This window comes from Notolepis coatsorum, assembly GCF_963971535.1.
Source record: "Notolepis coatsorum genome assembly, chromosome: 4".
NCBI lineage: Eukaryota > Metazoa > Chordata > Actinopteri > Aulopiformes > Paralepididae > Notolepis > Notolepis coatsorum.
Window position 1 is genome coordinate 76,389,739 of NC_140168.1, and position 14,241 is coordinate 76,403,979.

The window sequence follows — 14,241 nt, forward strand, 5'->3', positions numbered from 1 at the left end:
GTGTGTATTGAGCCGTACTGTATTGTACCCATTCTGCAATCTGTTAAACAAAGTATTCATTCATTCAACCAAAACCACAAAAACAAAACTGGATGAATGAATGAAAACTTTATTTAACAGATTGCAGAATGGGTACAATACAGTACGGCTCAATACACACAATTGTTAAGGGGATGCAGACCAGAGAAAGACGTGTGTCTTGTTTACATCAGGGTCCCCCATTTTCAATTATAGTGACATGACATTTATGACATACTCAACATACATGACATCATGACATTTATGGCATAGGGACATACATGACATACAGGTATACTATATAGTACTGTAGTGTTACAATTGTGACATATACGATATGCAAATATACAGTACTGTTACCCAGAGATCCTAACAGAAAATATATACATATGATGGGGAGGAGACTGTACATTAGGATGGGGGGGGTTTGGAAATTTACGGTGCCCAGTTTCTAATTGCAGCCTCCCGTAGGTGCTCTTTAAGAGTGGTTTTGAATGTGGGCAGGGGTAAAGTGGGTTTTAGGAGTGAGGTTAAGCAGTAGTCTGACCAGTTTGTTTTGTGATGTTTGTAATCTTGTTTTTAGGGCCTTTGAGGTGCTTTGGTACCATGAGGTGCAAGCATAGTCGTGGTACCCTTGAATGAGTGCTCCTGTTAGAGTCTTCAGGGTATTCTTGTTTACCAGAGAGGAGATCCGGCACAAGAATCTTGTTTGTTGGTTGACTTTTTTGATACCCTGGGGAGGGTGGTAATAGTTATGTGTTCTGACAGTGGCTGTTGCACTTGCTGCTTGGCCCCTGGTATATTTTGTATAGCTATATTTGCTATTTATGTTTGGTCACCCCTTTGTTGAAATTCATCCAATCCAGTTACTCCTTTAAGTTCAAGATTTTTAAGTTTCCAAGTTATGTTTTAATAAACATCTTTGGACCAATGTGTACCTAAACTTAAACTAATTGGTGTCGTTGCATGATTTTTGTTATTGTGAAATTGGTATTAAATTTAATTCTGAGTGGCATTAAAAAGTCTTAAAAAGCATTAAATCTGACTGGGCTAAACCTGCAGATACCCTGAAATAAGGATAAAGTATGTTAAAGACGCATTTATTGGACTCGTTGCGCGCAGAGTTTACATACTGTAGAAACAGCGCGACTCCCGAGGAGATGCATTGCTCCCGAGTCCCAAGAGGAGTATCACGCAGGACTGAAGAGCTCACAGCGCGCATGTAATGAATCCGCGTTTTGATGACATCATCACAACAACACGCGTTAGGTTGCTTCTGTTTCGGTGATATATTTTCGGTGAAAAAACTCTCGGCCGAAAGCCGAAAGGCCATTTTCGGCCGAAAACTTTCGGTGGCCGAATTTTCGGTGCACCCCTAGCTTATATATTATATCATATATCCAGGCATTAAAGCGTTCCGTCTCAGACGGATTTCCGTCAATTTGATTGGGGAGATCCGTCCATTTGATTTGTAGTCTGACGGAATTGGCTACCTTGGTATAATATGATTTGTAGATGCATACAGATTTAAACAAAATTCAGCCAATCAGAGGCGCCAAATAGCATTTTTTTGTTCCTATCGCGCCAAGCAGAAAAACCAAAAAGAAAAACCACTGCGGTTTTCTCAGCCGAAAATGATGAGCAGCACCACCCAACAAAAGAACGTTTCGAGTGGAAGTTTGAAGATAGCGGTGTTTCAAGAGACTGGCTAGGCTACTGCGGGCTGTAGAGTGGTGAGTTAACTTGTTCCGTGTGCCGCAAGTATGTAAAAAAAAAAAATAACAAACAACACATTTGTCATTGTCGTGTTAACAGTTACTTCACAGTACAAATACGTGAGTCCCCTGTTGTGGTTGTGAGTCACCTTTTATTAGCTTAACTCCGTAGCAACATCACACAGGTGTATCTGTGTAGTCAGTCTCCTCTCCACCGTATATTCTCTCCCCACCATATGTATCTTTTTCTACCACCCCCTCCTCCTAATGTACAGTCTCCTCCCCATCATAATGTATATAATCTCTGTTAGGATCTATGGCTAACATTGATTACTGTATATTTGCATATCATATACCGGTATGTCACAAATGTAACATTACTATATACCTGTAGTATGTCCCTACTATGCCATAAATGTCATGATGTCAATGTTGTGTAATGTCATAAATGTTACTATGAATTGAAAATGGGGGACCCTGATGATGTAAACAAGACGAAAGTCTTTCTCTGGTGTGCATCCCCTTAACAATTGTGTGTATTCAGCTGTACTGTATTGTACCCATTCTGCAATCTGTTAAATATTGATTGATTGATTGAACATTTTATTAACAGATTGCAGAATGGGTACAAACAGTACAGCTCAATACACACAATTGTTAAGGGGATGCATACCAGAGAAATACTTTCATCTTGTTTACATCAGGGTCCCCCATTTTCAATTCATCATAACATACACGACATACAGATAGACAGTACTGCTACAGATACATTTATGACATACCAGATTTACAAATGCAGTATTGTTTGTGATACAAAAATAGTCTAAAAAAGAGAGTATATACATTTGACGAAGAAACTGTACATTGGAGGATGTTGGGTAGGTGGGGTGGGGAGACTGTACATTGGAGGTGGGGGGGAGGGGTAACTGTACATTGGATTATCGACGAAACCTTACTTGGTCCCAAGAAGAGGGTCTTGTGTATTAAATAAAGTATTCATTCATTCACTCTGGATCTGGTAAATCCAGTAGCAATACACACAATTGTTAAGGGGATGCAGACCAGAGAAAGATGTTTGTCTTGTTTACATCATCAGGGTCCCCAATTTTCAATAGTGACATTTATGACATACACAACATGCATGACATCATGACATTTATGACATGGGGACATACATGACTTACAGGTATATAGTACTGTTACATTTGTCACATATACAATATGCAAATATACAGTACTGTTACCCAGAGATCCTAACAGTAAATATATACATATGATGAGGAGGAGACTGTACATTAGGAGGGGGTGGGTGGGTGGAAAGAAATATATACAAACGGTGGGGAGGAGACTGTCGATTGTTGTTGTGGCATAATTGCGAAATGTGTTTAGTCCCTTGTTCATGATAACAAGCCATTTAGTTCATGGTTCAAAGTAATGGGAAAGGGGTGCTAGCTCGCCATCAATCAGAAGCTAGCCACAAGACTTGCATTCAAGCCTCCCTGCCTGGCACAACAACCACAACAGTAGGGTCTATAGTCACAGTCAGGACAGTAGCTCTAAAAGTAGGCTCCCTTAAAACGCTAACGCTATTAAAATGCAGTGGAGGTTAAAATAAGAATATGACTTGGCCTGAAAAAAAAGTCAGGAATAAAATGTATAATGTCATAAATGTATAGATGTAGCAGTACTGTCTATCTGTATGTCATGTATGTCATATATTTCCTGATTAATTGAAAATGGGGGACCCTGATGTAAACAAGACTAAAGTCTTTCTCTGGTCTGCATCCCCTTAACAATTGTGTGTATTGAGCTGTACTGTATTGTACCCATTCTGCAATCTGTTAATAAAGTTTTCAATCAATCAATCAAAGAGCGAGAGAGAGAGAGAGACATCCATGCTCTACTGAGCGCACCTTTCTAGTCCCCAGATGAATGCGCTCTCTTGACTTTGGCACAGTAGACGCGCGACAGACAGCGTCAATGTGAGAGACACAATCCCTCCCCCTCTCGCTCTAAATAATATGCATATTAGATCACTCTGTGATTAACCGCGACGGGCATATACTATAGTAAATAAGGCTATAAACTATAAAGCATGTTAAAGACGCATTTATTGGACTCGTTGCGCGCAGAGTTTACATAGAAAGAGCGCGCCTCCCGAGTCCCAAGAGGAGTTATCACACAGGCTGCAGAACGCAGGACTGAAGAGCTCACGTTTGCGCATGTAATGACTGAATCCGTGTTTTGATGACATCATCACAACAACACGCGTTAGGTTACAGGCTGTTTCTGTGATATATTTTCGGTGAAAAAACTCTTTCGGCCGAAAGGCCATTTTCAGCCGAAAACTTTCGGTGGCCGAAATTTCAGTGCATCCCTACTGTTAATAAAGTTTTCAATCAATCATATCATCAACTATCCAGTTAGTATTTATACTGTAATGTTTGGCTACTTTAAATCATTGAGAGAGAGAGCACTCGAATGTAAACACAGGAAGTTGAACACACGGAGATTGAAACTGGATACAAGAAACGAATAACCAATAAATATGAAGTTATCTTTAAACCTCTTAAAGGTCAACCTCCACGTTGTATTTTTGTTCAATAAACAATGTGGACTAGGCCAACAGTGACTTTCATGAAGAATTGGAAAAAAAAGTATTGAAATTGACCCAGTTTTAGCGTTTTTATCAAAACATTTTGTCTGCCCAACACAATCAACATGCACTTGCATATTTTAATCAATGGTTTATAACGTGCACGTGTAATGTCGTCACAACAGGTATTGGTCACCAGGGGTATCACCAGGGGGCGCTGAGAGTCACACAGCTAGTGGCAGGCAGAGAGCCTTGCTACAATAGATATATGCTTGCTACTACTAGCCGAATGGAAATGTATCTGTTTCACCTCACTATTGCTCCGTGATTATAGCCATCCATCCATCTCTAAAGCTAACCACTTTACCATATTTGTAATAATGTAAATCATTGTGTCGTTGTACACATTGTGTTTATAACGTTAGTAGATAACATAGCTTAGCTTGGTAGCTATTGTGCTAACAACATATCCCGACATCCGGCTCGCTGGCCGGCATGAACGGCCGACCCAAAATGGTTCTCTCCTCTCTGTACACCCCGACCCGACCCCACGGGTGCCCTGCCGGGGGGCCCATGGACGCGACGGCGGCGGCAGCCGCAGGGCGCCCGAGCCCGCAAAGGCTAGTGTTACACGATAGCTATGAGCTAACTAGCGCTGCGGGCTCCGGCGCCCTGCGGCCGCCGCTGTTGTAGAGTCCACAAGCTTCACTCGGTGCATCAGTCACGAAAAGGGGCTATGATGAGCTTGGCAAGCCAGAGTAAAACACAGTTTTCATTCAATCAATCAATAACAACATTAACCAGACTCTCGTTGTGTCTATTATGCTAACGCTAACGTTACCTCATTGTGTCTATTCTACACAGATAGCCTCTCGTGTCTATCTGCTAACGTTAGCATTAGGCTAACTAACGTTACGTCCCTAACCCCCAACAACAAGCGTAACTAATCAGCGATCTTTTTGTCAGACTAAACTCTCCGCTCGGTGGCAAATTGTGTTGATGTCGGTTTTGTTTCATCAATAAATGAGGCAGAATACACAGTGACTGTATCCTTTTTTATTGCACTCGTTTCTTGCTGCAAACATACAAAAGATATCCTACGCGAGACATTAAAGATGGCGGCGCGGACATTCTGTTTTCGTTCAGACTCCCCAAACAGTGACGTCACGCGTCTCTCTTCTGACCAATCAGTGGTCTGCAGTTTTTCACGTGTCATTTCTGGAGCTCTCATGCTGATCACCAGCAGCCCCGCCTCCCCACACGGAGACAAACTGAGTACTTTATTTTAGTGGAAAAGCAACATTAGATTCGGCTCATTAATATGCAAGCCACACCTGTTGTGACGTCGGCGTTTTGATAAGCTTTTTTGATTCGCGCGTGCATGTTATTCGTGCGTGGACCTTTTTAACTTTTTCAGAGTGGCATTTCCGGTGTCAAATGGAAATAAATAAATAATGAAATTATATACCAATGATGTAAACTACCCATAATTGATCAGTAGGGTTTAACCTAGAGGTTGGCCTTTAAGCGTCGTCAATATAACCCACCCCCTTTTCTCACAAATGGAACTAGTGTCGTGGAGTCCGCTTTGAGCGCTTCCAGGGTTAGCAGCTAAGAGCTAACGCTAGTTAGCCTATTTATGGTTTAACTTAGCAGCTAACGTTAGCCCATTGCTCGCGTTGAAGGTCCGCGCTGGTCTGTGTAATGAAATTATAATTGCATGTCATTTAAGGTCCGCGCTGGTCTGTCTATAATGAAATGAGAGGAACGCTCTGCACTAAAGCAAGTCTCATATCAGCCGCGACGTGACAACATATACTCGATGTTCACGATATATTAATTTACTACATCTCACGTAGAACAAGCCGCGATACATCGAGTATACTCGATATATCGCCCAGCCCTAACGTGATGTCATTTGCGGTCCGGCCCCGGACTGCACGGGCGGAAGAGGTTAAATGCCTGATGCTAACCGTCTCTCTCTCTCAGGTGGTGGTGAACAAGGCGGCGGTGATGGTGCACCAGCTGTCCAAGAAGGAGGCGTCTCGCCACGCCCTGATGCGCTCGCCCCAGATGGTGTCCGCCGTGGTGCGCGCCATGCAGAACACTGGTGACGTGGAGACGGCTCGCTGCTCTGCCGGCACGCTGCATAACCTCTCCCACCACCGCGAGGGGCTCCTCGCCATCTTCAAGTCTGGGGGCATTCCTGCCCTGGTCAAGATGCTGGGGTAAGAAGGGGGTTAGAGCTACATGACTACTGAGAAGCTAACGGAACATAGAACTACACGACTACTGAGAAGCTAGCGGAACATAGAACTACATGACTACTGGGAAGCTAACGGAACATAGAACTACATGACTACTGGGAAGCTAATGGAACATAGAACTACACGACTACTGGGAAGCTAACGGAACATAGAACTACATGACTACTGAGAAGCTAACGGAACATAGAACTACATGACTACTGGGAAGCTAACGGAACATAGAACTACATGACTACTGAGAAGCTAGCGGAACATAGAACTACATGACTACTGGGAAGCTAGCGGAACATAGAACTACATGACTACTGAGAAGCTAGCGGAACATAGAACTAGAACAGTCCTCTGGCTGACTAGTCTGGTTATGGTTAGTTCCGCCCCTTGGCTGGTTAGGGTAAGAAATTTAACCTGTAAAATACGATGTTTTCTGAGGAGCACTTGAAGGCCAAATGAACGCACCAGCGGCTCTCTGGTTCTAACTTGATGCTTTCTGCTGCTTTACCAGCTCTCCAGTGGACAGTGTGCTGTTCTACGCCATCACCACCCTCCACAACCTGCTGCTGCACCAGGAAGGGGCCAAGATGGCGGTGCGTCTGGCTGGAGGCCTGCAGAAAATGGTGGCCCTGTTGGCCAACACCAATGTCAAGTTCCTGGCAATCACCACCGACTGCCTACAGATCCTGGCGTACGGCAATCAGGAGAGCAAGGTAGGAGAATACCCCGCGTCAATTCACATGTTTTTCTGTGTGCCTCTCTCAGTGCACTCAGTCATAGAATAGAACCATGTATGTCTGTTTTTAGTTTTCTGGATTAGTGATTGTTCCAAACATCCTCATCTGAAGACGGTAGTGTTGTGTACATTCAGAGTTTAGGATAGTATACTATAGGCCAGGGGTTCTCAAACTTTTTTTATACCACGACCCCATTTTATTTAGGATCTTTTTTGGCGACCCCACACGTAATGTATCGCGTAATTTCAACGTGGAAATAAGGAATATCAAAATAAAAGCACACGTGGAATTCTTTCTGTATACACATTTATAGAACGAGGCATATTTAGCCAAAATATGTTACCAGAACATGAAAAGAAAATGCGCTTTGTTAGAGATCCGCCTCTACTCTGAAAATCCGCCCTCACAGAGATATGTTGATGCGAAGGGGACACGCTTTATCAGCGCAGCATTACACAACACTGGGTACTCGTTCCGGACTGATATCCAGAACTTTGCGAGGGCCGGTCCAGTGAACTTTACTTTCAGTAGCTCGTCACACAAGATCATTGAGCGCCTCCTGCATTCTGTTCCTACAACAAGCCATTAAGCTGTAGGGATGGGAATTGATAGGATTTTATCGATACGATTCCATTATCGATTCTGCTTATCGATTCGATTCTTTATCGATACCTGATCAATTTATAATTTAAATAAATAAATTGGAAATGCAACAGAACTACATTTACATTTAGTCATTTAGCTGACGCTTTTATCCAAAGCGACTTACAAGTTCTGTACGACAAGCCATCAGGAAGGGCACAACTCTATCAGCTGAGCAACTATGTTCATCAAAGTGTTGAGTGCTACAGTGTAGGTTAGTTTATTAGGACAAGTGCATGACAGTACGGTTAGTTAGGGTTAGATATATTTTTTTTTATTCAGATAATGGTTGAAGAAGTGCGTCTTTAGTCGACGGCGAAAGATTGGACGTGATTCACACACACACACACACAGAGCTCCCTCCCCGGGCCCCTGTCCTATAAGGCAGGGGTTCCCAAACTTTTCAGGCCGGGGCCCAGAAAATAAGGCGTCAGAGAGCCGCGGCCCAATGCACATCGTCTGGCTTTTTTTTTTTTTTTTTTTGCCAGGCGACCGGTTTTTTAAGCCAAATATCACTTCAATCCTATTAAGTTAGTTCAAGTTAGTTATTCATTTATATGTGCTATTTATGAGAGGGCTAACTTGTTGCAAAATAATAATGATAATAATAATAGCCTCATTAAAATACTATTGTTGCTTCGGTTGTTTTCAGCGTTTTATGTGCATAATCTGTTATTTAGTTTGAAATGTTCGTTGAAATAAGTAGATTTTTCGTTTTTGTTTATTTATTAAGTTTAAGTTTATAAAATTTATTTATTTAAGTTAATATAAAACCATATAGTCACATTTTAGAATACAATAGAAAATAATTTTAGAATACAACTAGAAACACTGTCCTGGCCGCGTGTAACTGTTCCGCAACAGTAAGTGACTTCCGGGGTAGGCCTGATTGGCCCCGACAGGCACGTGACGCGCAACTTTCTCTGCCGCGCGGCAGAGCTTGCGGAATGATGTAACCGTCCAAATCCGCTATGACTTTCATTCAGCGCTTTAGCTCACCTCGCAGAGCAGCGGTCCTGCGATCCTGCGGTCCGTTGTTGACGAGTTCGAATCCCATCGAATTTATTTTTTTTAACGTGATTTTTTTTTTAACGTGTATTCTTTCGCCGGTTAAGGTTAGGCATGGTTAAGGTTAGGCATTGTTTCGGAGTTGGTTAAGGTTAGAACGGTTAAGTTTAGGCGCTGTTAAGGAGCTGGTTAAGGTTAGAGTTTGTGTTAGAGAATGGCAATATTCTTTCTATGGTTAAGGTTAGGCATGGTTAAGGTTAAGGTTAGGCATTGTTTCGGAGTTGGTTAAGGTTAGAACGGTTAAGTTTAGGCGCTGTTAAGGAGCTGGTTAAGGTTAGAGTTTGTGTTAGAGAATGGCAATAGACAGCCTATTTCCGCGCGACAGCTCTCAGCAGCCTCGTTGCGCGTCCTGAGTTTGCCGCGTCACGTGCCTGTCGGGGCCAATCAGGCCTACCCGGAAGTCACTTACTGTTGCGGAACCGGTACACGCGTCCTGGCCGCGTGAATATTAAAGGCAACCAACTTGTGTTCGGCTTTTCTCTGATTGGCCGCGCCCCCCCGCCCCCACGCGCAAGCAAGCGCAGCCGTCCCACGTCCCAAATGAAATCCAAAGAGCAAGCGCGGCAGCGCGGCAGCGCGGGCAACCAACTTCTGTAGTGTTGGGCTGCTGTTCCAACGCACTTGTGTTGGGCTGTGGTAGCAGTGGAGCGTGGAGCGCTGCTGACTGATTATTATGTTTCGCGTTTTTAACAACCAACGGTAGATTCACTCGTCACTGTACATGTATAAACAAAGCCCATACAGTTATGAAATAATAAACACTGTTAGGACTCGCAATAATAAACACTGTTACGACTATATATATACTAGACTAGACTAGACACATAGCCATAATTTAAGATATAGTTTATGTATTCGCAAATATGAGAGCTCTGTCATTGAAGTGGGTGGTGGCAGTGTAACAACGTTCACCCTGATGTAAAGTAGCGATTTTTATTGTTTTGTCATGACAACCCAATTACATAATCCAACATATGTGTAAAGAAACAACATATTCCAGTTAACGGAATATTTTTTAATGATTCATTACGGTATAAATTAGGTTAACTAGAGCCAGCGGGGCAATGCGGTTGTTCATTCACCGGCTTCAGTGCGCCGCCCGCGGCTTGACTCGGTTCAGCGTTCACCCTGATGTAAAGTAGCGATTTTTATTGTTTTGTCATGACAACCCAATTACATAATCCAACATATGTGTAAAGAAACAACATATTCCAGTTAACGGAATATTTTTTAATGATTCATTACGGTATAAATTAGGTTAACTAGAGCCAGCGGGGCAATGCGGTTGTTCATTCACCGGCTTCAGTGCGCCGCCCGCGGCTTGACTCGGTTCAGCGTTCACCCTGATGTAAAGTAGCGATTTTTATTGTTTTGTCATGACAACCCAATCACATAATCCAACATATGTGTAAAGAAACAACATATTCCAGTTAACGGTATATTTTTTAATGATTCATTACGGTATAAATTAGGTTAACTAGAGCCAGCGGGGCAATGCGGTTGTTCATTCACCGGCTTCAGTGCGCCGCCCGCGGCTTGACTCGGTTCAGCGTTCACCCTGATGTAAAGTAGCGATTTTTATTGTTTTGTTATGACAACCCAATTACATAATCCAACATATGTGTAAAGAAACAACATATTCCAGTTAACGGAATATTTTTTAATTATTCATTACGGTATAAATTAGGTTAACTAGAGCCAGCGGGGCAATGCGGTTGTTCATTCACCGGCTTCAGTGCGCCGCCCGCGGCTTGACTCGGTTCAGCGTTCACCCTGATGTAAAGTAGCGATTTTTATTGTTTTGTCATGACAACCCAATTACATAATCCAACATATGTGTAAAGAAACAACATATTCCAGTTAACGGTATATTTTTTAATGATTCATTACGGTATAAATTAGGTTAACTGGAGCTGTGGAAACTATTATCTTAAATTATGGCTATGTGTCTAATATGGCTGTCTCAAACACAAGGACCTGGGGGAGCCTCATGCGCATGCGCGGCTCTCTGCCGCGACTCTCTTGTCTCTCTTGCCGCAAGGCCGCGTGCTAGTGGATTGATTGATTGGCCGTGTGGCCAATCAGAGAAACGCTGAACGAAAAGCTGAACACAAGTTGGTTGCCTTTAATATTCACGCGTCCTGGCCTGCTTCTAAGTTCAGTGGCCTGACAAAAAAAATTAAATTTTTTTTTTTTTTTTTTTTTTTTTTTTTTATAATAAATCATCTCGCGGCCCATCCGTGGCTGCTCGCGGCCCACCTTTGGGTCGCGACCCCGACTTTGGGAACCACTGCATAAGGTATTGGCTTGTGTTGCTACACGGACACATTTGTATGTTGCACCATGGTACTTCCTGCCTTACAGAGACTAGTAAACAAACACTCTGTCTCTTATTATATGTGAACTAAAGAGTACAATGTTTACACAACAGCCCCCACCTGCTGTTTTATTGTATTTGTACCTGTACTCTCCGCTGTCAGCTGTTTATCTCTCTTTGTGAGCTTGATTAAATAGCGTTAGCTCACGTTAGCTAGCGTTAGCTCCGCGGCAAATTTTAGCTCACCCTGAACTAAATCAATGACTAGGTTCTAAAGCATTCAAGTAGTTTTCACTGCACATAGAAGTAGCCAAACAGCGGGAGCATTTCGGGAGCATATTACCAAAACCCAGGCAATTTCGAGCCCTTAAGGAATCAAATGGAGTCTGCCATGGCTACATGCTAACGCTAACTTTATTGCGCAACTGTAGGAAAAACCTGGCAGCGATAAGGGAATCGAAAGTCACGGGAGCCACACGGTTCCAGGCATCGGCCAATTAGCCCATCCCATCCCTATTAAGCTGAGTAAATACCCCCAAACTCCGCTGATTATCCTGGAGTGTCACTAACGGAGTTTCCAGCTCATTATCAGCACATTTCTCTGCCAATGGTGTTTTTGTCTGCAAGGAAAATCCGTGCTTCTTCTCCGAGTTAACAAAGGCGAATACTCTGCGACTGCCACCTCACTTCAGTGTGGTATAGCAGCTGATTATGCGCAGAGCCCATTTCATCGCGGCCAACCAGCAACGCTTCTGAGAACAAACCTATCCATTGCGAGTCCAGGTTACACACAAAAGACCAGACCCCCCCCTCCCCTCCCGCGATTATAAATTTGTTAATGCGCAGGGTGTAGTGAGATGTGTATTGGAATACGTGTGTCGGCCTCCATTGATGAAAGGGCGAGACATGGCAAATACACACAGCTGCCGGGTGGAAAACTCGAGTTATTTTTTTGTTGCCAATGCGCGACCCCACTTTGGGAACTGCTGCTATAGGCTGTACATTTGGACGAGCTGGTGACATGGAATGCTGTACAACTGCAAGTCTATCGGTTCTTTACCAACAAAGAAACCAGACTGAAACACCACACTTTGCACACAGCAAAGCTACCGAGACGTTTACACTCTGGTAAAGTGTTTTGGGATGTTGGAATGATCATTGCCTAAGGAGATTCACATTTCCCAGAAATATTTTATTTATTCTTTCCTCAAGAGGAGAAACCTGATTTTGCTGGCTTCAGTACTATTTTCTTAAGGCGAGACACTACAGGTGAATAGGGTAAAAAATGTAACTAATAGATATCACAATGAAACTTCCCCAGTTGATTACTTATATTAAGACAACACTTTTTTGTATTACAAGTTTTCTGAAATTGTATGTTTAAATATGCAAATGAGGTATTATCTACTTAAATATGCGCTAATTTGCATATAATTCCAGGACAGAAATCTGAACATTGGATAAAGCCGTTTTCAAAATTATAGTTTCATTTTGTTGACATATTAGAGCCAAAGGTTATTACAGAGGGGATTTTGGATATCTCTTTTTATCACTTTTAAATCAGAAAATACTGTCAACAGTCCAATTTTATGGTAAAATTCCATATTTCGCCATGTTTTTAGGAATAAAATGTGATATAAATCAGGGTATGAATGCGATATCAACAAACCCTTCTGTAAATACCTTCAGGACATAGATATGAATAGAACTGGAAGATTTGGTGTTTGTGAGTGCTACTGAAGTGGAGATTTCTGGCTCAATGAGGAAAAACTCATTTTGAGAAAACGGCCTTTAAAGATTTGTATGGTAAAATTCCATATTCCGCCATGTTTTTAGGAATAAAATGTGATATAAATCAGGCTATGAATGAGATATCAACAAACCCTTTTGCAAATACCTTCAGAATATAGATATGCATAAAACTGGAAGGTTTGGTGTATGTGAGTCATACTGAAGTGGAGATGTCTGGCTCAGAGTAGGAGGAAAAACTTTGAGAAAACAGATTTATATTGTATTGATTTGTATTAAAGATTTGTATTGTAAAATTACATACATTTGTATTGGAAACCACTATTTACAGACACTATCTAATAAAAATACTTAGCAACAACAATATAATATCATCTAAAACTAATACATCAACACATCAAAATTCATAACTGAATTATAACATAAACAAATAATATAAACTATGATTACTTTTGCTCTGCCACAAAAAAAATTGCTATTGAGTCACCAATGTTTCCAACACTAGGTGGTGCTGTCTGACTTCCTTGTGTATATGATTACACAAGATACTCTTAGATAGATCATTATGTTTGGCTATGTGCATGTTATTTTGCATTTCCATGTGTATGTATTTTGCACTCTTTAGGCTGTATGTCCTGTGTATCTTGTCTGGCATTTTACATGTATATATATTGTATCTGTTTGTATTTCATGTGTTTTGGATAGACTACAGATGGAAATTAGCTTCTGCTAAATCTGGTGCAAACATATTTGCATGTAACAATGATGAATGTAAATGCACATTGTCTATAAATAAATAAAAATAAATAAAAAAGGCCTTCAACTAAACAGAACCAGTCATTTCCTGGGTCCACACCAGGCAACCACAGTAACACATCACCCACACACTGCCACCAGTAACTACTATAGTAACACTGTTACTATTACTCTTGACTAGATGTCCATGCCCGCTCCATATGTAGGGCCCTCACTAGTTTCCTGCTGGTGTCGTTGAATTTTTCTGGCTGTGCTCAGACTCTTGTGCCTACGTTTTGCACTGGCGGTTGTGATGGCCTCAGCTTTTGCGATTCTGAGCATATCAGTGTCCATCATCGAATCCACGGTAACATAAGTGCTATGAAGCCACAACCTCTCCATAACA

General features: G+C 42.0%; 1 protein-coding gene across 1 annotated transcript in view; it reads left to right on the forward strand.

The window, feature by feature from the left end:
* The window catches only part of LOC311227049 (catenin beta-1-like), a 49,982-nt gene that overhangs the window by 10,845 nt on the left and 24,896 nt on the right, over positions 1–14,241 (forward strand). Inside the window, exons 5-6 of the mRNA XM_084312566.1 lie at positions 6,319–6,557; positions 7,099–7,300. Coding sequence (XP_084168692.1) covers positions 6,319–6,557; positions 7,099–7,300 — 441 coding nt within the window. The remainder of the gene's footprint in view (positions 1–6,318; positions 6,558–7,098; positions 7,301–14,241) is intronic.